The sequence below is a fragment of the Fibroporia radiculosa genome, assembly GCF_000313525.1.
Source record: "Fibroporia radiculosa TFFH 294 genomic supercontigs, scaffold44473, whole genome shotgun sequence".
Taxonomy (NCBI): Eukaryota; Fungi; Basidiomycota; class Agaricomycetes; order Polyporales; family Fibroporiaceae; genus Fibroporia; species Fibroporia radiculosa.
The window spans coordinates 409-27,548 of NW_012133512.1; the positions used below are offsets into that span (position 1 = coordinate 409).

At 53.5% G+C, this 27,140-nt stretch overlaps 7 protein-coding genes across 7 annotated transcripts; 2 read left to right on the forward strand and 5 right to left on the reverse strand.

Moving 5' to 3' along the window:
- Positions 1 to 1,349: 1,349 nt before the first annotated feature.
- Positions 1,350 to 3,772, reverse strand: FIBRA_08180 (uncharacterized protein; the record flags this gene model as incomplete). Its single annotated transcript, XM_012329834.1, has 9 exons — positions 1,350 to 1,734; positions 1,793 to 1,929; positions 1,983 to 2,300; positions 2,354 to 2,724; positions 2,784 to 2,797; positions 2,848 to 2,914; positions 2,970 to 3,054; positions 3,105 to 3,479; positions 3,539 to 3,772. The coding sequence occupies 9 exons, from the start codon at positions 3,770 to 3,772 to the stop codon at positions 1,350 to 1,352; spliced, it is 1,986 nt and encodes a 661-aa protein (XP_012185224.1).
- Positions 3,773 to 4,237: 465 nt separating this feature from the next.
- FIBRA_08181 (uncharacterized protein) lies at positions 4,238 to 6,648 on the reverse strand (the record flags this gene model as incomplete). Its single annotated transcript, XM_012329835.1, has 9 exons — positions 4,238 to 4,622; positions 4,672 to 4,808; positions 4,862 to 5,179; positions 5,234 to 5,604; positions 5,659 to 5,672; positions 5,730 to 5,796; positions 5,848 to 5,932; positions 5,990 to 6,364; positions 6,412 to 6,648. 9 exons carry the CDS (start codon positions 6,646 to 6,648, stop codon positions 4,238 to 4,240), a joined length of 1,989 nt encoding a protein of 662 aa, XP_012185225.1.
- A 928-nt stretch (positions 6,649 to 7,576) lies between these two features.
- FIBRA_08182 (uncharacterized protein) lies at positions 7,577 to 8,412 on the forward strand (the record flags this gene model as incomplete). The annotated part of the gene is made up of 2 exons (XM_012329836.1): positions 7,577 to 7,820; positions 7,877 to 8,412. 2 exons carry the CDS (start codon positions 7,577 to 7,579, stop codon positions 8,410 to 8,412), a joined length of 780 nt encoding a protein of 259 aa, XP_012185226.1.
- Positions 8,413 to 10,380: 1,968 nt separating this feature from the next.
- FIBRA_08183 (uncharacterized protein) lies at positions 10,381 to 13,657 on the reverse strand (the record flags this gene model as incomplete). Its single annotated transcript, XM_012329837.1, has 3 exons — positions 10,381 to 12,706; positions 12,763 to 12,833; positions 12,920 to 13,657. 3 exons carry the CDS (start codon positions 13,655 to 13,657, stop codon positions 10,381 to 10,383), a joined length of 3,135 nt encoding a protein of 1,044 aa, XP_012185227.1.
- Positions 13,658 to 20,277: 6,620 nt separating this feature from the next.
- Positions 20,278 to 22,190, reverse strand: FIBRA_08184 (uncharacterized protein; the record flags this gene model as incomplete). Its single annotated transcript, XM_012329838.1, has 5 exons — positions 20,278 to 21,220; positions 21,270 to 21,591; positions 21,665 to 21,923; positions 21,988 to 22,019; positions 22,076 to 22,190. 5 exons carry the CDS (start codon positions 22,188 to 22,190, stop codon positions 20,278 to 20,280), a joined length of 1,671 nt encoding a protein of 556 aa, XP_012185228.1.
- A 664-nt stretch (positions 22,191 to 22,854) lies between these two features.
- Positions 22,855 to 25,177, forward strand: FIBRA_08185 (uncharacterized protein; the record flags this gene model as incomplete). The annotated part of the gene is made up of 5 exons (XM_012329839.1): positions 22,855 to 22,967; positions 23,127 to 23,934; positions 24,015 to 24,639; positions 24,705 to 24,872; positions 24,933 to 25,177. 5 exons carry the CDS (start codon positions 22,855 to 22,857, stop codon positions 25,175 to 25,177), a joined length of 1,959 nt encoding a protein of 652 aa, XP_012185229.1.
- Positions 25,178 to 25,970: 793 nt separating this feature from the next.
- On the reverse strand, positions 25,971 to 27,031 carry FIBRA_08186 (uncharacterized protein; the record flags this gene model as incomplete). Its single annotated transcript, XM_012329840.1, has 2 exons — positions 25,971 to 26,347; positions 26,413 to 27,031. The coding sequence occupies 2 exons, from the start codon at positions 27,029 to 27,031 to the stop codon at positions 25,971 to 25,973; spliced, it is 996 nt and encodes a 331-aa protein (XP_012185230.1).
- Between the last annotated feature and the right edge of the window lie 109 nt (positions 27,032 to 27,140).

Below are 27,140 nucleotides of genomic sequence, written 5' to 3' on the forward strand. Positions count from 1 at the left end.
AAGTGGCTCAGTCTACAAGTCTAGTTCTAGTATAGTGCATCAGCCTTACGTGTAACAGTACCTTTTGTCAGTAGTAGTTTTAAGTGGAACTCCTGATCCTCAGTCATCAGGTCCCTTAACAATATGCTAATTATGAGTCAGCTGCCTAATAGGGTAGTAATCTCTAGGAAGCTGACAATAGACATCAAGGAATGTGTCAAATCTGCCAATATTGTAGAACAATAGACACAGCTAGGTCCAGCCAGACTCTTCCAGACTCTGTCTGGAATCTACTACACTAGATAATATATAGATAAGATCAGATCAACTAATCTACAGTGCCCATGAACTGTTTGTAGTAGCTCTGTACATAGAACTTATAGGTGCATCTCACTATTCATTCAACAGTTTTTATAGCCTTAAATGTAAATATCTATATAAGGAAGCTTTACATGCCACCTAATCTACCTAACCTAACACAACCTAACCTAACTTAACAAATGAGGCAACAAGACAACCAAAACAAAATGTACATGGCCAGACCCTAACCTAACCAACCCAACCTAATTCTAACTTAATTCTAACCTAACTCTAACCTAATTCTGACCTAATTACAACCCAGGCTAATATCCAAATTGGGTGGTACTGTAATTACAGTCTTTGATGTATCACTGGTGGCACTGTGCTACAGGCAGGTGATGTATCATCCTGACAGGCTCAGGTGCTCCGGGTGACGGACTACGGTATAAGTCATCTCCAAGGAATCTCGAGTTCGTGTTGCAACCATAAGAACCAACATTGTGATGCAGAACTGTATATCATCCGGATTCAATGGCCCAGGGTGTCGAAGGACGGTCATGAGTATCGTCTAGCGGGCCGCAGCTGGCAAGGAATATGGTCTCTGATCATTCAAGTGACCTGGTTTGGTCAGCGGTCGGAAATCTGCCCAAGAACTTGGTTATACACGCAGCTTCGCCATACAGGTTCCAGAAAAGCACCTCTACCACAGCATGACATTGAAGGCATATATTTGTCTCGGGAGGTATATCTTAAAGCAAGGATACGAAAACATACTGTAGCAAGATCGTCGCATCAACTGCTTTGATGTCACATGAGCAAAGCTCTCCACCAAAACACCTCGTCTTGCTTGAACGCGTCTGTCACGACGGCCATACTTAGTTCGAACGTCTCCGCGAGCCATACTACGAGCGCATGCTCCCCAAGCCATCATGGATGAGTACCTGCGAGCGACTACATCAGCGGTCTACCGAAGACGTACACTACGGGTCAAGCACGTAGACTAAGATGCCTCACTCGTGATAATCAGCACTCACGGATCCCATCGTATGGTGTAAATAACAGCTTAAGGGTCACTGCACCAACACTGTGTGGTTACCACCACTGAGAAGCAAAATCTTCTCGACCTGCGGCACCTCTTCATCATCCACAGTTATAACTCCCGTAGTCGGAAGGGTCACCACGCCACTGGTCCCTTCTGGCATCGCCAATGAGATAGTGAAGGAAGTTTCCGTTAATACCCATTCGACACCAAACCACCCGAGCGGTGTCTCGAATCCGCCTCGAGCGAACGATAACCCAGACGTGTGGGGTGCAACCGACCACGTCTGTCCCATGGGGGAGGTAATCGTTAAACCGAGCACATAAAATGTCAGTGCAGACGTCGGACCAGTGCTCCATCCATGCGAGTGGCTTGTATAGGATGGGTCATAGTTATATCCATCGTATGAGCGATAGCTGTCGTCGGCGCATTGAGGCATTGAAAACGGAAGGGGCATGGGGATTGTTCACTCACTAGAGAGACCCATTTGATGTAAATCCTTCAAGTAGTGTCGATTGAACACTCAGTGGTGTGTACAGCATATACCCCCATTCAAGATGCAGAAGGGTCATGGCGCGGGCATCATTACCAGATGCGAAGTGCGCTTGGACCTTCATTGTTGTCAAAGTTAGGCAAAAAGCACAGAGCGCTCCTAAACACACACCTCAAATCCTCCGATGAAAGGGGCCACAGTGTCCGGAAGCTCAGGAGCTACAGCCCCATATGCTCCCCAATTCCTGGTGAGTCCCATACTCACGGTAGACGCCTGCTCCGCAGAGGACGTCAGGTTATATAGGACAGCGAACGAATTGGCGTCTTGCGGGCACAGTATGGATGTCAAGTTGTCGCGGTACATGCCCTCTGACTCCAGCCAGAACGCTTCGTTGAACTTGATCTTTAGCGCAGACGCGTTAGTGGCGTATGCGGTGGCTAAAAGCGAGTCATTCATATACCCGGCAAGCTCAGCGCTGTTTGTTAACAGCTGAAGTGAGCATAAGACCATCAGCGATTGCTCATCATGAAGTAAATGCTTACTTTATAATATATCGCATTTGCTTCTGAGTTGTGCCCACCCTGCCAGAGCCGTCCCCAATCTCTGAGGCCTGTTACATTTAACAGGCCGGTACTATCCACCTTGTTTGCCAGGTACGCCACCGCTTTGGTGTAGTTGCTCCAAGTGTTCTGCATCCAGATGGCATCACCAGAATACAAGTAGTAATTGTACGACCCAATTAGTGTCCAGGCATGATACGTGTCACTGCCTTGTTGACTCAGGGGAGGACCCGACTCAGGAAGTGCGCCCGTTTCAGGATTTTGCCCCGCAAACATCGTCGATAAAGCGTTGCGCGTAGGCAGGAGATCGTTCGTGGAGACAAACTGTGTAGGGACAGCTATGCCCATGTCACCTAAATTCGTCACACGAGTCGATTAGTACGATAGCTTGAGGGAGCGATGAGTTGTGTACCTGGCCAAACAGCACTGCTACTAGTTAGGACAATATGTAAACATCATCGTGTAGGCAAACACACCGATCGCGCTTTGCACCATCCACGATGATAGGACCAGCCACACCCAATGTCGCGTTATTCAGCCAACCTTGGTATCACATTAGCCAAGTGACCAGACGGGTCGTCCGAGTCAACATAATTACCAGGCGATGACACGAACGGGACTTGTCTGCCGGTATTCAGAGGCACAGTGTCTGTTTGCACAGTATACGCGCCCGAGTACCAGATCTTTGTATGTTTGGTCAGGGCGGTTACAACAACCATTTGAGCAAACCTACCTTCGTCAAGAAATCTTCGTCGAAGTAGAGTGGATCGGTTGTGTAGAAATAGCCACTATAATTCCTCATGTCCTCGACATGAGGCATAAAGGATATGCCACAGGATATGTTCGAGATGGACACAGCGCTGTCCGATGTGGATGCAATGGTCAGGAACCGATAGCCACCCCGAAGACGTGGCGCAGGCTGGGTCCAGTACCCAGACTCGAGGGGAGCAGGAACCTCGAGCACACCGTCGTATGTAGTATTTGCAGAGGGATACGATGAGTCATCTGATGCGTATGGTCGGATGAACTCAGGCGACTCGGTGAACGCCAATGCAATCGAAGAATCGGAGGATACACTGTCAAAGTTCAAAGATATGAGTCCCCCGACCTACAAAATGGTGGCATGGATGAGTTTCAATGGCATGCAGTCTTTCACTCGTCACTCACTTCATAACCGAAATCCAAGGCAATGTACGACTCATTTCCGGCGAGAGTTGCGCTTCCGCCACTTAGCAAGTTCTCCGCATTCTGTACCGTACCACCCACTTCGCGTATAGATCTCGGGTAGACGGTCCTCGATTCAGGAGCCAAGTTGAACGCGTCCCACGGACCACTTGGGGCAGTACCCAGAGCAAATGTCACAAGCAGTGCGATGTGAAGCAAACTACGAGTCAAAACCATAACGAGCTGTGTCCTCGGTTTGGGTAGCTGCGACTAGTATATATAACTTATTTTGACACAGTAAATGGATTGTCGTTGGAGTTGGGAACGTTCAGAAGCGGGTCATGGGTTCCACTTCAGCGGGCCGCGGAACGCGTAAAGACCGTTCGGAAGCGAGCCCAGGATGGTCAGCAGCCAGGATGCAATGTGAGAAGCTTTCGTCGATGCAGCATGGTATTGTACTAGTATTGCGCTCATGGGACGCCTGCAACGGAAAGGATATGGGCGTGTCATTCTGATGGACATGCAAGTATCACATGAGCTCGGTGGGGTGTGCAAATTATATCAACGGCAGGCATCGACAGTCTTCTTCGCGGACCATTTATGGAGTAGACGCAAGTGACACTAAAGAGTTGCCTGCCCCACTTGAGCACATACGTAAGTTACTGCCTAGGGAACTGCAAAACTTCAACTCACCAAAAAACTTTAATTGTAAACAACTATCGTATGGTTGCCACCGGTCACCAGAATATCTCCCTCTACATCAACTTTCTGCCCATCCAAGCTCACGCTCCCTTGAATCGGCACAGTCACCACACCGTTTGTGCCCTTCGGCATTTCCAGTAAAATTGTAAAGTTAGCGCCATCCAATGACCATTCCACGCCGAACCAGCCTAGTGGCGTCTCAAATCCGCCCTGGGCGAAGGACAAGCCGGACGTATGTGGCGCAACAGCCCACGTCTGACCCATGGGAGAAGTAACAGTGAGTCCAAGGACATAAAATGTCAGCGCGGACGTCGGGCCTGTGCTCCATCCATGCGAGTGGCTGGTGAAAGACGCGTCGTAATTGTACCCGTCATACGAACGATAGCTGTACGTTTGTTAGGCGCTGAAAGTTGCACAAAGCCAAAGGGACGCACTAGAGTGATCCATTGGAAGTGTACCCTTCGAGCAGCGTGGATTGCACGCTGATGGGCGTGTATAGCATGTATCCCCACTCGAGGTGGAGGAGATCCATTGCACGCGCATCGTTTCCGGACACAAAATGTGCTTGCAGCTATGCCATGGTCAGCCCTGCAGATGTACAACAGTGATGTACATGTGGCGCACCTCCATCGCACCGATAAATGGTGCGATATTGTCGGGTAACTCTGGAGACACGGCCCCATACGCATTCCAGTACCTGGTAAGCCCAGCACTCACAGAGGATGCCTGCTCAGCGGACATCGTGAGATTGAATAATACCGCAAGGGAGTTAGCATCTTGCGGACACAACGTCGAAGTCGTATTATCCCGATACATGCCCTCATCGGACAGCCAGAACGCCTTGTTGAACTGTGTCTTGAGAGTGGTCGCCTTTGAGATATAAGTAGCAGCTAATGTACTATCATTCATATAGGTCGCGATCTCGGCGCTATTCAATAATGCCTAACCCAGTTTTTCAGATAAGAAACTGGGAGAAATTAGACAAGAAAAGCTCACCCTGTAGAATATCGCGTTGGCTTCTGAATTTAACCCCCCTTGCCAGAGCCTTCCCCAATCACCAGTAGCAGTAACGTTGAGTAAACCCGTATCATCGACCTTGTTCTCGAGATACTGCATGGCCTTGGTAAAATTACTCCAGATCTCCTCCAGCCAAGCATAGTCGCCAGAGTAAAGATAGTAATTGTAAGTTCCGATTAAGGTCCATGCCTGATACGTATCGCTCCCCTGTTCGCTCAATGGCGGTCCGGAGTAAGGTAATTCTCCTGTTACTGGGTTTTGCTCATTGAAAAGAGTTGAGATGGCGTTTCGTGTGGGGACGAGATCATTGGTAGATACAAACTGAGTCGACACCGCAAGACCAAGATCAGCTGGGGAAAATACTGATTATTTGAGAGGGACGCGATAAGCATTCTTCAACGTACCCGACCATACAGCACTGAATCATTCTCAGATCAGTCTCAATCCAGGTACTCCTCCATGATCAATTGCTCACCGGCCGCGCTTTGCGCCATCAACAATTATGGGACCAGCTATTCCTGCAGTTGCGTTATTTGCCCAACCTGGGATTATGATCATCAGTCAAGTTATACTCGCTACGTTACAGAACGTACCTGGAGATTGCACAGGGGGATCCTGCCTTCCTGTATCTACAGCAACGGTTGCTGCCTGCACGGTATATGCGCCCGAGTACCATAACTAGGTCGATGAAAAAATGAATGATAGAAAGGACACCATTTGATGTGAAAAATATACCTTTGTCAAAAAGTCTGCATCGAAGTATGTTGGATCTTCCGTGTAAAAGTAACCCATGTAATCCCTCAAGTCCTCCACATGGGGCGAGAACGTAATAGCCAGAGAAACATTGGAGACAGTAACTGAGCTAACCGATTTAGATACGATTGTCAGATAGCGAAAGCCTCCTCTCAGGCGTGCAGGCGGCATGGTCCAATACGCGATTTTGAGGGGTGTGGGCAGATAGAGTACACCATCGTATGACATGTTTGCGGATTGTGCCGCGGAGTCATCGGACGTCAGTGGGCTGATGTAGAGCGGAGACTCCGTGAACGATAGGGCGAGGGAAGATGCTTCCGAGGTCTCATCGACGTTGAGTGAAATCAGACCTCCTACCTGTCGACTTTGAGATTAATGCAAAACGGTAGAGAGCAACGCCTCACCTCGTACCCAAAGTCCAATGTTACATAGGACCCATCCCCAGCCAAAATTGCACACCCACCTTTTTCACCCACCAAATTACTGGCATCCAACACCGTGCCATTGACTCCGTGAATTGCAAGAGCATACACCGTTCTAGACTCCGGCGCCAGGTTGAAGGGATCCCATGGCCCACTTGGGGCTGAGCACAGTGCTGATTTGACTAGTATGGCTGTGACAAGTAGGCTCAGCATAGTCATCGCGAGATGTCGGTTCCCCCATAATGTCACACTGGCAAAATTTATAGGGGAAATGGGCAGTTGAAGAGCACGATCACAGGGTATTTGAAGCGGCCCGCGCAGAAGGGATGTGTGAGCACTCGTGAACTCAAGAAGCCATGACGGAAGATGAGAGCAGGGCGAGGCCAAGGGACGGACACCGAAGTAGATCACAAGACCGCGAGTGTTGAATCGGAATAGGATTTAAGACCCTTTTGTCGGCGTGCCGCAGTGAATATGCATGAACTCGCGGATGATGAAAATGTCGAGGACAATACATTTCTCAACAATTTCGAAGGGCGTGAGGCATAATAAATCTGTCGGCAGGCCATGTGTCGGTGAAGTACTGCGCAGTGATCCTGTTTGCTCACTTGTTACATACAATTCCACTGTGCCCACAGTATCAAACCGAACATCATTCGGAAAGACAGCAGCAGCAGGGCAGCAATAAGAAAACTGAGCCAGGTCAGAAATGCGAGTCAATATTCGAGTGAGCCAATTACTGCAAGAAGGCTACCGGGTACGGGGAAGGACCAAGTGAAGCAGCTGAACTCTTCAACATCCCGACCGGATCGCGGTTCGCCGAGTTGTGTATTCTTAGCTTGGCTCTCACACTCACTCATGTCGGACTACGCGTCTCCCGCTATCTCTTCTCCCTCGAGCACTGCGCTGACTGCTGGCCATGCTGGCATGACTGCGCGCGCATTGTACTCAGAGTTGTCGTCGTCATCTTGCGCAGTATCGTACAGTAGGCACGAGACGCCCGCCGACAGCGATTGAAGGAGTCACTCCACTACTGCGGTTTGTCTTCTATCATAAACTCTACTAACGCGATCCTGACGTCCAAACTTTCACTCTTAACGCCTCCGCTCTGTCCACAAAATCCTCGTCTTTTAATCATAAATCTCTCATGATAATTCTTGACGAGAAGATGTCAACGCTCTTACCCCCGCCTCCGTACTCCGCGACATCGCAGCCCCACCAACCTTCCGCCCGCAGGGACATCCGCCGTTCAACTTTTGCCGACTTTCCACCCCACCTTCTCCTTCGCTTCGTCTATGAAGTCTTCCCTCGAGAACAGCCCGAGGGGCAGCGCCAGACCCTCTACTGGATCACCATGAGCCTCCGGCTAGTCAACCGTGCGCTATACATTGGTACGTTGACGCCAGACGCTTGCTCACTTCTCAGGCGCAGCTGACTGTGATCTCAGCTTGCATGCATGTCCTCCGCTCGACCTATCTCCCAACATACAGCACACTCATCCGCGTACCTTACACTTCCGATCCGTTCCCCATGACCTCCGCAGATTCGGCGCTTTCTTCTCTTAATTCGCTCCAGCGCGAGACGCGCGTACTGGACCTCTTCATTGCGCTTAAAATCCGCGAAGATGTCTGGACGGACGACTCGGAGCTCCATCTTGAGCGCGAAGAGAGCTTCAAAGACCTTTTCGACCTTATGCAGCCGCGTGCCCGTCTCGAGGACCTTGTCCGCGTTTACGGCGTGCGCGATGGACTGGTCTCACCATCGGCGCCGGCGACAACAAGGGCTCAACAAATCCCATTCGCTTTATTGTCGGTGTCGTTTTCTCCACGCAAGATCGGGCTCGTCTTGACGACCAAACAGCGCAAGCGGACGATCGTGGAGATCGTGCGCGCGCGCGAGGATTCGCTGGAAACTTCTGCAAGGCAGCTCACAAGGGAGCTCCGGTCGTGGGTGGCGGGACACCTGCACTATATGGATTTGTAGGAGTACGATGGGAAGTTTGGTTAGACCACAGTTGGATTTGCGAAACCTAAGTTATGGGTATTCATTGTCTGTTGCTGCTTTCTGGCTTGGCTGTCTCGGCTGTCGTACTCATATCTTGTATCTTCCCAGTTATTGTATAATAGATGACCACCCTATGACCACGGCGGTACAATAAGCAATCTCATGTGATTTAGAAATCTTCGATACATGCAAGGTTTCCACTCGGGACAGACATACGACATCGTCTAATCAGCTGGTGCTAGTCGTTGTGCTCAGGCCGCATCTTGTCGATTTCCGATATCCACCCGCCGCGCATCAGCATTATATCATAAACAAGCTCGAGGAGAAGATGGGGTGAGGTGATGCCGCCGCCGCCGGGATCCTCTATAGATCTGTACTACGATCCGCGCTCGTCGCTACTCGCCTAAGTACCGTAGATCTCCCGCCGATGCGGGCCACATTTCCCTAGGACACGAAGAAATAACACCGAAGATGAATAAACGTTCATTGTGGTGAGTCCGGAGAAATCCGATTGATTCAGGACCCTGCTCTCATACTTTCTTGTCTGGCCAGGGTAGAGCTAGGGTCTAGCTAGGGCTTAGACTTTCGCGCACCCGGTCATATCAAGCGTTGCTGCGAGCTCTCGTCATCTTAGTTCGGGCCCATCGTGGAAGTTAGACAAATGCTCTCAATGCGATATCGATATCGCCGATACGGCAAACTATCACCTGGTAGGTGATAGTAGCACAAAGCGGAGCTAGTCTCAGCGAATGAGTTCACTCATCTCTCACCACCTGGCTTACATGCCTAGCTCTGTGATATCACCGTGACAGCTGATGCTCCCGCTGGAAGAAAGAGACATCTGAAGCTCAAATGGTACCGACCAGGATGCACGATACTGTCACGGTAAATCCCAGCCGCTCTTACTCACAAGGGGTAAGGGTCATCATTCGACACTGTATTGATGACGCCCGCAGAGCACGGATCATGACGGACGACTTCCTCGAAAATCATCACTCGAGTACGTGCACAACGACTTTGACGTACCGAATCCCTCTCCGACGCTGCCAAGAGTCGAAAACGTGCATTCCACCCTGCGCCTCGACCCGCGCGGATGGGGCATGGCAATGGCAATGCATGATACGGCAAGGCAGACGGGCAAAATCCCGCTCAAAAAGTCAATTTCCTTGTGCGCGGATGTGACTACCAACATATTGTATTCCTGCTTGCGGTTGCGATTAGTGCTCATTTATCACCGTCGCTAAGCACATTGCCCCCGCCAGCGAAGCAGTCTCCGGCGCCGCGGGCCCCGCTCCATCGCACCAGGGTACGCATTTCTGCCAGCATTCTTCCGGAGCTTCGGTGGGGCATGGCCTCACTACCAACTCCACGACGCGTCAGCTGCGAGTGCGACCGTGGCGCGTAGCCTCGCCTCCAGGGTCCACTGTGCGCTGATCACCGCGGATAGCAGCTCTCGGGGCTCCCGTGAGGCGTGCGCTCCTCTGATGGCGGAATCGAGACCGCGGATGGCGCGCACCCGCCACATAAATCAGACACTCATCCATTCTGCCACGGTAGCATACATTCGGCGAGCGAGGAAAGGGACGCAGAGCACAATCGATAGCTACCGACAGACCAGACAGAACGACCGCGAGGAATTACTTAACGAGCATAGGCTATACGGGCACGCGCAATATGTGACAGGATAAGTATGAGGGCATAATTAGACAAGCATAAGTAGATTTCGATCCGATTCCATGGGGGAAGCGACAGGAGGTGTACGGACGATCATCATATACAGACAGCAGTCCGGGGGATGTGCAGTTTATAACAGACGGTGAACGACAGCAATTACTGATACAGTGAACACACGAGACCGATAGAATTATAGCAACACGAGAGATTGGTACAATAACTTAAACCCAATGGGCCCTTAATGTGTGCGCCGCATGCGCACTGCGAACACCCTCACAGCGGGATCTGGTGGTGCGCGAGCGCCGAAAACCCAGACCCGTGCGCGTGCGAGTCGTATACCGTTGCGTCGCCCACTTGCGAGTACATCTCGTAACCCGGCACTTGGCTTCCTGCGCCGCCGCTGTTAGCGCTAGACATCAACTCGTAGCTTCCCGCTGCTGCCGCCGTCGCAGTCGAGTACCCCATCTGTGACTCGGGGTAACCCTGGCCTTGGCCTTGTCCGTGGTGCCCCATTTGATCCCGGAGGAACGCCTGCGCCTGCTGCTCCGCTGCCAGCTGGTCTAGCGACAGCATCTGCTGCATTTGATCCTGCAGCTGGCTGCTCGAGCTCGACCGTGAGTGCGACCGCGAGCTGGATGATCCGATCGAGTTGGCCGGGCTGTAGCTCAGCGGAATGTTGTACGCTAGCGGACTCGACTCGGCCGAGTGGTGGTGTCCGGGCACCGCATATGGGTGATATGACCGCGTTGGCGCTCCGTGCTCCGAGACCGCAGTAGAGAATGGCCGCCTGATCGAGTCTCCGAAGCGCGACACCGACGGCGTCACGCTCCTGTGCCGCCGGATCGGCCCTGTTCCGCCCACGTCCAGCTCGGGCGGGTACATTGACGGCTGGTCAAACGAGCCCTTGTGTGACGGCGCCGAAAGCGAGGTCGTATAGTCGTGGTATGGCGGGGACATGCGCATTGGGATCGGGATTCCGTTCGTCGCTGCATTGGAGTATGATAAACTCGAGTCGGGGCGGACGAACGGCGTCTGCTCGGGAGAGCTGTTGACGATCGGACCCACGCCGTCACCCTGGAAGTACGCGTCCTGCCCGTCTTCCACGCCATCCAAGCCGCCCAGCGACACGGGAACAGCGGGGCCAACCGTAGTGGCCATCACCAAGCCTTCCTCGTCGCCCGAGACTTCGTGCACCGGGCCTTCGACCTCGACCTCGTACATCTGCACGTCGTCCACACCCGCCAGCGCAAGTGCGTCCTCCTCCGTCTCCAGCTGCCCGTCGCTCACGTCACCACCTGCGTCCACACTCACAGCGCCCAAGCTGTCTTCCGCACCGCCAGCGCCCGCGCGCACATGCGTCCGATAGTGTTGCGCGAGATTGTCTGATCGCGAGAACCGCTTCTGGCACTGCTGACACTGATACGGCCGCTCCAGTGTGTGCGTCCGCAGGTGCCGCTTGAGGTGTTCCGTGCGCTTGAACATGCGCCCACATGAGAACAGCGGGCATACGAACGCCTTCGAGCGTACTGGCGCCTGCTCCGAGATGCCGCTCCACGCCTCGCTCCCGTTGAAGCCGAGCCCTTGCGACGTTGTGTGTGAGCGAATCCGGGGGACTGTCTGGAAGTTCACGTGCGGGAGCGTGTGGCGAGACTGAAGCTGGGGTCGGATGTGGTGTTCAGGGAGCTGCTGGCCCTGGAGGGATTGCTGGAAGACCCCACCCGGTGGGGAAGCGTTCAGCATGTTCGACCCGGGGAGCAATACCGATGGGAGCAGGTTGAGTGGCAGGTTGTAGTGCGCTTGTGCGCTCATGCGGCCCGCATATCCGGGTCCAGCGAGGCCGTTGGGGTGATGGTGGGGGACGCGGACGTGCTGGCCCAGAGCGATCTCCATTGCACGACGCTGTCTTTCCTTCTGCGACGCAATGAGATCCGGGTTTGCTGCTCCGCCAAACTCGCCGCGCGCCTGAGCAACGAACATGTCCGCAGCACTCATACGACCTGTGTCACGCCCGAAGCGGTCAAAATGACCCTCCGGTGATGAACGCACAGTTTGCACGCGCCCGTACTCGTCGACGTACGTCTCGGGACCAGACAGCGGGAGCACAGAAGAGCCGTACCCAGCGTGACCGAACGCACCATCTCCAGGGCTGCGGCGGCTGTTTTTGTGTACTTTCTTCCGCCGTTGCTTGTATGTGGGCGAGCCTTCGAAGAGCGAAAACATGGAGAAGAAGGGGGAGTTTGGCCCGTTGAGCACACTGGGCGCCTTTTTTAATGAGAGGCGCTTAGATCTGGCGCGCTCGTCTGCATCGGAAGCCGTCTCGCTGTCGGACGTCTTCTGCGATGAGGATGCAGTGTTGTCAGCGTCGCTGTCACTATTGGCTGTGTCGTCGGAGGCACGAACGGAGGTATCGAGGTCGCCGTCGCCGTCGGTGCTCCCTTGAGACCTGCTGAACTGCTCGTACAGAGACCGCTTAGGGTCATATGTAAAGGATAACGCGGGCTCGCCAACGACGGCAGTGGTAGGCTCCAAGCCCATTTTCTCTCGTTTAAGGTCGCGCTCGAGCGCATCGAGGAAGAGGCGATCGTGCGGAACAGAGAACCTGCAAGGTCACGTGAGATCGTGGCCGCCGGGAATGTGAGCGCTCATAGAACGCACCAATAGAACACCTTCTGTTTCTTCTGGGTGCGAATGCACTGATACTTGAACAGGAGATCAAGAAATGGAGACTATAGGCGCACGCAAAGGATGAGTGATAGCAGAATGCCATAGCCAATGAGCAACTCGCCTTAGGCTCCTCCAAGCAAGCATCTACTCCAGGCTTCAAGTTCCTCAGGTCACTAAAGACACCCTCTTCAAACTTCTTCATGTTCCGCACAGGCCGCCCAAAAGCCTCGAAGCGAAAGACCAGCGCTCGGACAATATCGGTGCCAGTAATGTGGTACAGCCCACCCCAGAGAACACACGAGACGTACTCTGAGTTGGGGAGCAGGAAGCGGTTCAGGGCTGGGTGAACAGAGCTCGGGTGTCCGACGGGCAGCGAGGCAGGATCGACGGGAGACGGACCATCGGCGCTCCAACGAGAAGGCGCAGTGGCGAGAAAGAACTTGAGACGGTCGAGATGGCTGATAAGCTCGCGCTCCTGGTGAGTGAGGGAACGCGTAAGGCCACCGTGAGGGCCGGCGCCGTTAGTCATAGCGTCGGCGATAGAAGTCTGAGAGGGATCTGCCTGGTGTTCAGCAGAGGCTTCTGGCGCATGCAAGCTCGACTGTGCGGCTGGTCGGAGAGGGTGTGCAGTCTCCTCGCCGGCCTCGTGGGTATGGGGAATAGTGGTGCCAGTCGAGATCTGAAGAGACGTGGTGGAGGCATGGGCATCGAAGGGCTGCGCAGAGAAGTTCTGGGGCATAGGTTGTGACGTGCTAGAGGACGCGTCGAAGGGGGGCTGGTAATATAAAGACGGGGATGATCGCAGCGATGAGGATGCAGAGGGGGTGCGGGAATGAGATGGGAGCACCATTGGGAGTGGGATTGGGTACGGGGATGCAGAGTCCATTAGATGGCAAATATGGTTGAGCAGGCTGCAAAGCAAGCGAGCGTGATATGCGGTGTGGTCGTTATTGCTATAACTGCACGAATTGGATTAACAACGAAAGATAGGAAAGAGAAAGACAAGCTCACATTAAGCTGGCCGCGCACACGACGAAAGACAAAGGATCAGCAGATGTTGCGATGGGTCTAAATGGACATGGGAGGAGTACCTGAGTTCGTACGATTATTATCAGGAAAGTCGGATAGGGGATAGCGGCGGCGGGCGAAAGGGGTGGATCGCGATCCGGGTTATGTGAATACGAAATTATTATACGAAAATTGGAGCCTCGCCGGGCTGGAGGGAGGAGGAGAGAGACAAGGGGGCCGACGAGATGGGGCGCTCGTACTCAATCTCAGCGAAGTCCGCGCGGCGGCCTCCCATAGGCCAACCACGTGGTTTCCGCATCGGGCAGGTACGCCTGGCACTGCCCACGTCTGGGCACGATGTCTGCACAAGCGTCTAAGCCTGCGCCGCCCCTCATCGCCTCCCGCTCCCAAGTCCGCTCGTCGCCCGGCGGCCCCACTACCCAGTGCCGACCCGCCCATGGTGCCGGACGCGGCCCGCGCTCCTCGCTGGTCACAGCGGCTGGTACTACCTACCACGCCACAGCGCCTTCGATGCAGTGTGGGCCACTCGACCGTGTGACGCTGTGACACAGCCAGTGAGCGCGTGGCCAATCAAGTCTGCCGTCTAATCGGCGCATGTGCTGTCGCGGCGAAGATTGCAATCGTAGCGTGCAGTTGATCGCCCTCGCACCGCATCCTCGACTCGACGCGCAGCGCCCCGCTGCCAGCACGTGCATTAGTCCCAGTCCCAGTCCCAGTCCCCGTCCCCGTCCCAAGTCTGAGGCCGTTTCCAATGGCCGGAGTCCGGGCCTGCCCGGCGTGCCTGGCGGAGATGCGCTCCCAGTCACAGATTCCGGATGCGCCTCCCATTCCCCTGGGCCGCCGCCGGCGCAGATGCCCGCCCGCCGAGCCCTGATCTCATCTGTGCCTCCAATCTCAATCCGCCCGCCCGCTCGCCCGTCCGCCCGTCCGTCCGGCCGGCCGTCGTCGGGAGGGGCGCACGGTGCATCCTTCCGCCGTCCCGCCGTGCGTGTCGCCGCAACCTGGTACGTCGGTGGGTCCACCAACCGACTCGTAGCAGCGCACATTCCGCATGCCTCCAAGTCTCTCGCGCACGTTATCACCGCAATCGAGCCCTCCAATGCCTCGTAGTCGCCCCTGGTCATGCGACCAAAAATAAGTGCACTGCTCCAGCATGCTTGTCCCCTACGGCCGCCGTCGCTGCTGGAGACACCAAAATTCCAAATCAGATGCCGCACCGTGGCGCATCCCGGTACGCCCTCCGAGTCAACAATCGTATGTATTGGGTAGCGCCGCTACGAGGGTGCTAGAACACATCCTTAGCCGTGTCCACACTATACTATGTAGGGCTTGCCACAGCTGATCTGCAGCATCTTCCCAGGCCAAGGTTGTCCCATCCCAACAAATGCATGTACATCGAACTTCGAAGTATCCGTATTATGTAGCACACCTTATGACCATCATTCTCGGGGTGGAATCAACTCACAACTTGGCCTACTTACCTTCAGCCTTTCCGAGTCACATATAGCTCGACCATGCCACCTGCATTATTTACGGTGAATCGGAGGCACAGCCTGCAATCGAAAAACAAACCCGAAAACACCGCTGTGTGACGAAGACGAATGTCTGTTCGTCGACGACTCGATTCGATGGTGGCCAAGAATAGACTCCGCTGCGAGGAATAGGACAAGTGTCTCCTGCCTCCTCCGCCCCCTCCGCGCCTTCGGTGTCTTGATGGATCCTTAGACGCACCGGCCTATCGCAGTGTCCTAATTTGATGGCCATAATTGGCCTGGTCAGTTCGGCCGATGCCTGATCATTGGTCATGTCTCGGATCCAGTCCCCTTCCATCTGCCTCTCCACTGGCCACTCGCGCTCCAGCGAATCTCTGCGCTCCATAGTAGGCTGACGGCGCATTGTTCATTTGTGATCTAGCTGCCCGAATATTCGACCAGCCACGGCACTTCTACCCACATCGTCCGCAGTCCCCCACAACGCTGGGCCCAACGCCTCGACAACTGATACGGCGTATACCCTCCCCAAATGTCTTAGCAGATTCGAGGTGGCGCAAGCTCCCGTTCCGGCGCCCACCCAATCTGAGCCTCTCGTCCACTCGGAGGACCGCACACAGCGACGGCTGTCCACCAGCCAATGGGTGCAGCGGGTGAGCTCTAGGCTCCAAGCGACTTAGCGATTGATCGCCAAGGCACCAGCCAAGGCGCTCGTTGCGATACTTCCATCCACCCGTCACGGTCGTCGACGTCGGTGCGTTAACCATACTGCAAATGAGGTGAATCCGCATGGTGCATTCGTGTCTCCGTGCATCTAGCGACGGTGCCACATACGAATACGTCTGTCCGACTTCGCGTGCATGCCACATTGTTTATATTACAACAGCGAACAATAAACCAATCGTTTAGTTATCAATCGCAAGAGACACTTTATTGTTAAATGTCATATGTACGTCCGTCCGCACACATGCGCGAACGGCCCAGCCTTCCAATCGCTCCCCTCGAACCTTGGACCGCGTCGTGGGTCAAGAGCCTGAGGCCCAGTGAGCAATTTCTGCATGGCCTGTATTCGGGCACACGCGACGTATCAGTGCAGACGGGCCGAGCGGTTGCACTCGACAGGACGTCGATAAAGGTATGTGCGCCACTCGGCAGATGCGCGCCTTGCATGTGGTCGCGCCAACCGCGAACATCAATACAGGCCAGCAACTGTGTCGTCGACGTAGACTGCAACGGTACTTACGAGACGGGATCAATAAGATCACAGACGCGCACGAGGCGCATCATGCGAGCCGCGAGCGCGGTTGAATACTTAGTACATAGAGGCGGCCTTGCTGGGGCGGGGCGCGATGCATGCAGTGACCTGACCTGTGCTACTCATTTCGAAAGATCTGTCATGCGAGTGCAGTGTACATGATTGGCTGGAGAAATATGAAACGGTGATACACGGTCAGGGTTGTGGAAGAATTTGTGGCCGGGGCAAACAGCACTGCAGAATCCAGATTGTGTGGTTACCCGGAGCCGTCAACCTTGGCATGGCGCCCGGAATGTCCTTGAGAGCTTTGCGATTGCTCTCGAGCTAAAGGCTATGGCATTACACCGTACCAGTTCAGGTTCGTTCAGTAACCGAGGAAGCCAACAGACCCATATCTGCCTTGTCTGGCCGTGGACGTTGAGGTGGGAGCCTGATTCACTATTTAGGAGATATAGTAGTCTGCGCCGTGAGATCATTGGCTACCCCACATCCTACTCGTGTGCCCTTCCATCGATAAATGCACTAAAGAGGACGAATCGACGATATACTACTGGCAGATATATGCACAGGCTACGAGACGCTGAACCCGCTGACGTGCTGGAGTATATATATAAACGTAATATAATGGCAAGCCGACCGCTGTATTGGCTTTACCGGACACCTGGAGGTTCAGGCCCGCGGAGACTGGCGCGGATCTGGCGATGACGTGAGGTTATTTTTGCTCGAGATGAGTACCCCTGGCTGAGTGATGGCACTGGTTGGGGACCTCGGGTGGGCCATGGCCGCCGGTGACGGAACGGGTCCCGTGTCGAGCACCGACCGACCATCGCATGCGCTGAACGACGGATGCCCGACTTGCTCGAGGAGTCGAGAGGAACGGCGGGTGGCAATCACCTGTATAACTTACCAGCCGTCTTCCAGATGCGAATATGCAGGCACTGATCGGGTGCATAGCGGACGACTGAACAGGAATAATTGGTGTTTACAGTCGGTCTTTGATAACGCATGAGGCCCCAAAATCTGAACATGACTCCGAACAGGACTGAGTGGGAGCGATGAGCACGGTATAACTCGCGCGCCGCACGGTGCGGAGGCGGCGCCGCCACACACCCAGGAGCCGAATCTCCAACATACATTGGTTCAACGGTCGGTCACATCCGGTCCAGAGCACTGAGTGCTGGTTGCCATCATAGAAAAGAAGATGAGACATCGTGGATGCGTACCATTAAAATTTCCCGAAGCGTAATTTGGTCTTAGGCTCTGAGACTTAGACTTCAATTAAGTAGTATTGCTTCGCACAGACCTCGAGGTTCCAGAGGATGATGGCGATGCAGGTGGCGCACAACTGAGACATTGAGCCTGAGGTGGGCGTGATGCTTCGGCGCCTCGCGCTCCGATTTTGAAAGAGATGATAATGGGCGATCGGTGTTCAGCTTAACAGCCGTAGCGCCGTTGATTGTTTTCAGGTAATTGCGCGAAGCCGGCATGCATAACGACACGGATGGAAAAATTCAGAAACAAGGCTTAATATGTGGGAAGGGAGTTGAAAGTAGGCACAGATCTCTCTGGTGTCGGACGCCGAGCCGGGACTCTTGGGAGGAAAAGAAAGGGCTTCTAGGTACCATCGCATCGCCAACTCAGCCACTAACTGCCCTGGAGACTCGCCCATCGGAGGGTGCTCATTACCAGAAAATTTCCCAAACTTTTCGACAATCTATGGGACCTGGTACAGAAAGATCAGGCCTCAGAGATACACCCTCAAGCTTCAGAAAAGCGGGGGCCACATGAAACGGTCGGTAGGAAAACAGAGTCGTTTATTGGAGCGTCTGGGCACTCGCACAACGCATGTGAGAGGTCGACGTTGCTGTGTTTCACATACAAAATTCCACGATAGATCCACAGAATAAAACATCTAATTTCTAGATGCCGGCAGCCGTACCAGCTCTAGATGCCGTATCAGTCCTACCAGTGGGATAGAGTCAACTGTCAGTCCATTATTCGGTCTTGAAGTTTACGTGTAGAGGAACTCGATAGCCGTTGGCACCTGTAGATTGCCAATGAGAGACGGAGATGATTATCACTTCGAGCGGTTGGGCTTGACTCTTGTCTGGACTATTTCGTGGCAGTCGATCTTGAATCCTCAGAATGAGATGAACCTCACACTGCAATTGTTGACGAAACACCTCCGTCGGTAGACATCTATTTAATCGCTGGCCACTCAGGGTCTCAAAGGCCGACGACACTCCTCCGTGATAGTTGACATTGAGACTTTTTTCAGCCGAGTGTAATTTGTGGCAGGCGCAAGACATCTCTGTCGAAAAAGACACACATTTCAGCCGCTATATCACCGTATTGCTGTTTAAATTCGACCTACGACCGTACGCAGGATCGTCGGATGTTGACGACGACGTCGACTGGCGCTGATCGTCGGGCAGGACGCCTGCATTAGACATGTGTGAGGTTCGACATCGCATATACGACGCTAGCAGTGCCCGCCCGGGCAGTGTAGGCGGATAGAAATCAAAGCGGGTGGGATTGGCATGGCGCGTTCGACACTTCAAGTTCGCGCCAGTAAGAATCGGAAATTGTCGCCCACATCCAGACTCATGTCGGAAACAGTACGTGAGTCCTACGGCTCCGAATGCTTTGGACGAAACGCGTATTGTAATGACAGATGTGGCAGGCTTAAGGACACAAGAACACTGCCGCATTAGAGAAAACAGTGTAATGCGATCACCTCATTATCGACATTCAAATTCTCATCAAGGGCTGGCACTGAGGCGATGAAGGAATCTGTAGCAGTCAAATTAGCCGCCAAACGACTCGGGCATCTGCTGCGGGACTCTCACCAATGTCAATGCTGTTGGCAGGAGAGTCTGGATCCGTGGGGGGGATCGCCGTCAGTCATTGCCGTCGTCCACACAATTGCAATTGCAAGTAGGATCATGGATCAAACGTCAACCTCTGGCTCTAAGTACCTCTCCCCTACCGTCAGGCAGCTTTGTACTTTGAGTATCGTCAGTGAGAGCTTAGAGGCCGACTAAAAGCTGGGGCTCGCGTACTGAATCGAATCGCCCCACAGGCTGCCACTGCAAGGGCACACGGCGATTGGTCACGCGCACGTCTAGACTAAGGGCACACTGTCAACAAGATCCTTCCCATGATAGAATGTCACAAGCATCCCCGTTGTTCGTCCGCGGTGTCAAATGCCTCCGGCTAGATCCGTACCAGCACAGTGCACAGTGCAATCCGCCTCTTGCTCTGACTGACCGACGAAACTGGGATCACATATGTGCCAAGCAGTCTAGTATTAGTACAGCTATACTATGGACATGAGGTGCGGGATGCGAATATGCTGCATTGTTCGCGGCTGGTGATACAGTCTGGATAGGTAGAAAGGAAGTTGTCGAGGTATCGCGAGGACATGTGGTAACCGTGAGAATGTGCAAGCAGGATGTACAGGAATGCGGGCGAGCGTGACGTTGAGAAACGTCCAGTGTGAACCAAGGCATTGCAATATAGTTGATACAGATATCCAATCACCAGTGATAGGAGAACGTGCTATGCGAGTGCGTGCGCAAGTGTGCAGGAAATGTCGCGGATGAGATGTTGCAGTGACAAAGTCCAGAGTTGCAATGTGGGATGAATCGGGACAACAAGTATGAGGTAGAGGGGATCTCCGGATACCCAGTGCGAAAGCGTGTTTGTATCGAGGAACGCCATCGACTGACCCTAGATCTTCAGCTCTCTAAATCCACGTACGTCCACGCGCCCAGTTCCGTTGCGGCGCCACTCGGCACTGGCCGCCTCGTCATCCCCATCTTCGCCGTAGGGTTCAGTGGTAGGCTCACCAGCCGGCTTCTTACAACGACCGCCGGGAATGACGATCTTTCCCGCGCTATTCCTTGTCTTCGCTGCCGCGCTAGCAACCAGTGCAGCCCGAGGTCTCGGTAAGCCAAGCGCCTTACGCTGGCGGCGGGTCAATCGTCGCTCAACAGATGCCGGCGGCGAAGTAGAGACTGGTATCGGCGCTGGAGACGGAGCAGGAGATATGATTGGCGAGGGGACGGAAGAAAGCGAGCTTGTCGACTCAGTCGACGACCCAGAAACAGACAGATCAGGAGTGTCAATGTCCTCTTCGTCGACTTGCATGTCTGCCGCTTGTAACGCGCTAGGCGGTACGACCGGTAGAACTTCCTCGTGGGCTGTATCCTGCAGCGCGCGGGACGAGCCCTTTGCGCGTTTCGCTGCGCCCTGTGAATCCTCAGAGTGCGCTAGCGACGACGCCGACGACTCATCGAACGTCCTCTTCGGTGAACGATATGATCGACTGAGATCGAGCGAGGCAGAACCAGATACTAGTGTCTGAGGCGGGAGCGGAGACGCTCTAGACGTAATAGGTACAGGGGACGGAGAGCGGGACACGGGAAGCGGGACTTGTGATGGCGTTCTCGGTGCGCTGGCCACGACCTCCACGATGGCCGAAGCTCTTGTCTTTGCAGCGAGCCTCTTAGATTCGGGTTTTATTCTCGCTTTGGAGACCGGCTTTTTCTTAACTGCTGTCACAGGCGATGACGAGCCTCTATCCGATGCGACAGCCTCGATAACGTTGGGAAAACCAGTGTGCGGGCCTCGCAGGTTGCGGATAGACGAAAAGTGTTCCCAGTCATGGTATCTACCTTAAAGCTGAAGCCATCTGAAGGAACATGATAGTATTCACGCACGCAACATATACAGGGCCCGGCGGATCGTTTTGTTCCGACATTTGAGGAGATTGTGGGGCCTGGTCCCGCTCCCGTTCTGCGCGCTTGCGCTCTCGTGCGAGGCGCCGTTTCTCACGATCATTCAGCGCAGAGTCGTCCGCTGCGGGAGCGGCAGTGGATGAAGATGAGCTTGGGTGTCCATCTCCTGTGGCTGGCGGGTCTGAGGCGGGATCGCCTCCTGCAGCCCATTCGATAACATATACGAGCCCGGGTTGGATTACCTTGACGTCGCGGCGGGTCATGTGCGCAAAAGCCGATAACTCCAGGTGCCCGCCGTATGTAGCTGGGATCAAGAGAATGCAGCATTAGCGCTGAGCCAACTCGAGGGCCGAGAAGTTCATGTGCAGGACACTCACCTGGCTGCCGCATGCACTGCAAATGAACACTGAGGCCACGTTCATCGTCGACGAACGGCTCATATCGCTGGCTGTGAGACTCTATCCAATTACAGATGTCCTGGCGCAGTCTCAGATGGTAGGATGGTGTGCCGTACAGCTGATCGCAAAGTGCGCGAAAGAGGCAGTTTCCGTCGCCCAGAGTGGGCGCAGCGTACAGCCCCATGGCACGCAACTGCTCAGTGAGCAGCTGGCTGTTCTCTGCGGGGTCGGTGAGTGCCTGCGGGACGAAATACGCAAGTCATGTCAGCACATGGCCCAGGCAGAGCATAAGTTGCGCGCACCTTGCCTCTGCTCCTCGTCGTCCGCGAGCGCACTGGCGGTGACGATCCTGGTCAACAACTCCCAGATTTCACACCCGCAGGCACTTACATTGCGGAGGAGGCTTTGCGCTCTTCCTCTTCGATGATCCCATGTGTTTGCTGTTTCTATAAAGTCTGCTCGTCGCTGGTGCACGGTCGACGACGAGTTGGTTGACATTCTTCATCCTCGCGGTTCCGGGGCCGGGTAGGACCTCGGATACCGCCACGCAGCATGGTGATGTCGCTTATGGCTCACTCACGTCTTCCTCTCTAACGGGCTTTCGAGACTGAGTACTCCATGTGAAAATCAATTTTAAAAAAGAATGAGAAAGAAAACAACCGCAGCACAGAACAGTCTTCATGATCTTGCCTTTCACTGACTTGAGTGCGTAGTTACTACATATGGCTAATAGGTCATGTGATCTTCCGGCCAAGTCGCCAAGCTTGCAGCAGGGCTTCCCGAGTGAAGACTTGCTATGACCTACTATGGTCCGTTGATGTAGTACGCTCTGTGTTACCATAGTGGTGTATCTTGTATCATAACATTCTTTTGGTGCGTGTGTCATTTTGGGACCGGGTCGAGAAGAGCCCTATTAAACCCCGCTAGTATCTTAGTGATTCGCCTGACCACCAGATTATTGATTCGTCCTCAAGTACAAACTTCCCATATTCTGGTGGTTAAACTCTTATAGATAAGACCAGCTGCATATGCAGAACACGACGCGGAGATCATACCGTATTCGCTAAACCTATCCGCCCACGACGACTGTACGTATATAATTTGTGGATACAAGTGATGCACGGTGCTCATGTTACGGGGTGGCATGTAGAAGACACTTTCTTACAATTATGAGCTTGCGACGCTATACTAGAGGCATTGATGGGACCATACCGGTGCAGGCGTTGCTGTATGAGGATGAAGACCTCCTTGCGTCTCAGGAACACATAGGGATTTATGACGGGTGCGCTTCTTCACAACTTGATCGTGTGTCGTCTTTTTCTGCTTCGCGAACCCAAATTCAATGCATAATGCATTCGTGACTATACCCCATGCCAATACATCCAATGACTCTATCGTGACTGTCTCGGTTCACGATTTTTGACTGACTTGTGATACCTAGCACAGAGAAGTCTGCACCTCACCAATCTGGTACCATCCATGCTACCACCCATCGCCTATTCTACATCGATACACCCCAACCCGAAACGCGTTCATTCGAGCTTGAATTAGCTCAAGTAGCGAGAACGGAGCACTACGCGGGCTTATTCACGAGTTCACCCAAAATCACACTTTATCTGCATATAATCAGTCTCAATGTTGGCTCGGATGCCGACAACAGTTCGAATGCACCAGGGAGTCAAGTCTCATCTGAGGATCCTGCATTCAGATCATGGACATGCGAAGTTTGCAGTTACCGCAATCCACCGGGGCTAAGCCCCGCCGCGTCTCGTATATGTGCTCTGTGTGGTGTACCTCGGTCGTCTGCACAGTCGGCTATCACCATTCCCACCAATTCAGCGTCATCATCGAATCTTAGCCTTCTCTCGACGTCGCTCCCTCCGTCCTCGCTTAATCTGTCGCGATTGACACTGTCCTCTTCTTCATCACCCGCACCTGGGAGTCCGCACACGAGCGGCGGGAATGAAGAAATCGCCTGTATAGTTTGCACGTTTCTGAACCATCCTACTCTAGCGACTTGCGAGATGTGCGGAACTCCACTGCCGAAGCACTCGGTTCAGTGGCCTGCATCTCATCCACAGGCCAAGTCGGCTCCTGCCTCGCGACCAACGTCCCCAAGTGCGGATCACCCAGACAGGAAGCGCGCAGATGCCCCAGGATCACGGATGATTAGACTTAGCTTCCGCAAAGGTGGAGACAAGGCTTTTTACGCTGTTTTGAGACGTAGCCTATTGGGGAAGGGATGGGAGGTAAGCGGATTTTTGGATCATCTAACTATTTTCAATCCTTGAGCTTGAGGTCGACTTATGCATGATCATCATTCGAACAGATCAGGAGCATCAAGAAAGGCTCCAAGGCCGGTGGGTCTGCCACTGCTCCAACACACTCCGCCACTCTGTCGGGTATCAGTGCGTCGACAATCCTGACCATCTACGAGCTGCTATTGACCGAATCCGTTTTATCGAAACATCTAGATGGCATCCTGCGTACCGTTGAGTCAACCGCTGCCACATCTCAGACAGACATGGAAGACGCTCTCAAAGACCTCGAAGCACTTATGGTGAAATGGAGAGATATGGTCAAGCTTGCGCAGGATCTCAATGAGCGGCTTACTGCTGCGTCCGCATCCACATCCACCTCGACCCCACCAACAGGAGCGACTGTCACAAGTGCAGAAGGCGCTGCAGCGACAATGACGACACAGGCTGTCGAACCTGAGGAGGCAACATTCATCAGATCGTCACTCGCCCAGCTTGGGCTGCAGATGACCAACGCGCCAGTGACGCTCGACATGATTCGCGACGAGCGACGATGGATCGAGGAGCTTGCGCGGGAGCTTGCGGGTGTGTTACAGGGAAGCGGCGAACGCGATAAAGGAGAAGGAATCATGCGTACGCGCGGCATTGTAGGCTTGGACGAGGTTTGGGGTGGCTGGAATCGTGCACGGGGCGACGGTGGGTTCTCTGACGTCCATCTCACAAAGCATACATTTTGCTGATCGATACGATCCTGCATGCAGCACTTATCCCGCCATCGACGTTTCTGCTTGTTTTGCCTCAGCTTCCCGGTTACACATCACCCCCAATCCAAATGCGCACGTTTTCAGCGTCTGGGTTGTCGGTGCTGCACACTCCCCCATTTACAACAGCTGCCTTTACCTCTCGCTTGGTGGGATTGATCTCGCTTGGTATGTACTGTTCGCGCGTCAAATGATCCACGGATGACCTGATTGAAGTTGGATATGCAGCTGGCCCTAGGACTGTTGTCGAAATTGCCCAAGAAGAAGCTCTTCCAATCGGTCTCGCTCAAGAAATGGTGATCGAGGTAGAGGATGTGGGCGAGATATGCAGAGATGAGGGTGGACCAGGTGTAAATGCTACAGGTTCGTCAAACAGGTCATGGCACAAAGATGGCTGGGAGGTCAGCGGGGAAGTGCGATGGTGGGTTAACATCTTCCGAGACTATGAATGGGACGGGCATGAAGACCAATGAACACATTGAGGGATGATGTGACGGACAGTGGTAGATAAGCAAATGCTGCATTTAGTGGACTGCGCTGCTATAAGACATGCGAGTGGGACTCAAATATTAACGGTGCGATGTGTATACGAGAAAGTGAAATTCATGGGAAACGGAACGGGGTCCTAGTGTTGTTGGTATTTCAACGAGCCCGTCCGATTCAGTTATGAGTCGAGCGAACAATGCATCTTTCGCGACAGCGAATTTAGAATGATAGAACTTGAAGATAAACTCCACTCAGTTTCAGATTAAGTGCAAACGATATTGTGCGCGAGCAACGAGCTTGATGTACTAGTACATCAGCTGAAACTTGTAAACGAAGGTGGTGCTATTAACTCTTTCAAGATAGACGTGCTAAGTCCAAAAGAACGAGGTAGTGGGCGTAAAAAAGCGCAGCTGGATGATGTGATCCAAAGTCCTAGTTATTAAAATTCGATAATCTCGACTCCTTTCGTCATAAGAGGCCATGAAGTCGTAAGTAAGAATGGCGAAGGTCCAGCCGAAAATTGATACAAATGAACGGTTGTACTGCTATAACATGAGGTCCGTTGTATGGATGAATATTTGAATGTCAGTGTCCGTCGTCTAGAGCACGCGTCAAGAAGAATCTAATGCGCAGTACATATACAACAGCCCCAGAACATAAATCACTGGCTGATGCAGAAATGCACATGCGACTCTGGAAAAGATTGCGCCGCGATGTGACTATGCCTCTCGGCGTTGAGAAGCCACTACGGAGAGATTACGTTAGTGAGGGTTCACCCATTCATACGATAAGTAGCCCACCCTGTTTGAGGCGGACAAGATTCCGCGCACAAGTCAACGGGAATAAGGTTGGGAGTGCGCCGCGGAACCATTCCAAACGCTCAGCATCCGTGCCGTCCTCGTATTGGAAAACAACTTGACGCAGATTACAGAATTGTGGTAGGGATAACACACCATCAATCGAGCCGCAGTGAGATTGCTTGAGCTTCGTCGGCCTGCTTGGGATCTGTATCAAGATCGTGATTCGTGAAACACAAGACGGTGCCGTCTGCAAGAGGAGTCCAGATGCCCAGCTCGCCCATTTGTCTGAATCAGTGCCCTGCAGATCAATCTGGAGAGAGGTAAGGCTCGTATTACGAATCAATCGTGGATAGGTCCCTGCGCAGATGAGATTCATCAGGGGATAAAAGAATAAGCGCATCTGTAACACCCTATAGACTCACCAACGCTGCCCTCCCATTCCGTCACTGCCTTCGTCTGGAGCTGAGGGGACGCTCGCAAGATTATCCCAATTTCCAAATGTCGCAGACTCGCGCCCACAACGTCGAGTAGCCTTCCTACGGGTCCCACGTCACGCACGGATACTGTAGGCAGGGAAATGGTATCCAGTTGCAAACTAGAAGTTACGGTGAGCAGCCACTCGACCATTTCGCCCATGCCCCGCACATCTCTCAAGGAGAGGGACCGAAGAGAGAGGCGCCGATCGAGCGCTTTGAACGTGCCAGCGTCATACGTCTTCTTGGTCCAGCTCACCATCCAGCATGAGAGGTTGGTCAGTCGGGGGAATGCGCAGATGAGCAGACCGAAGTCGTTCAGGGATGGAAATTGAATACGGTGTACATCCAAGCTGGTGACAGTAGAAAAGCCTGAGAGCAACTGAAAGAAGTCCGGGTGAACATAAGGGTAGTAGTCCCGGCGGAGGTCGAGGGAGAGGTGCTCGATTTGTGGAAGCTTCTCGCCCAACACAAACGGGAACGCCCCGTACACCTGGCCTTGGCCGTGGTGTGGCACGATGAGCATCTGCCGAACCAGGCTCCCGATATGGGGTTCGGAAGTGAGCATCCCAGAGAAATGAGCAAGCTGCTGGATCGAGCGCAGCTGGATGTTGTAGAAGAGGTTGTAGCGGCTACGGGGCAACCACGCCCGACAGGTCAGCGCACAAGCCAATAAG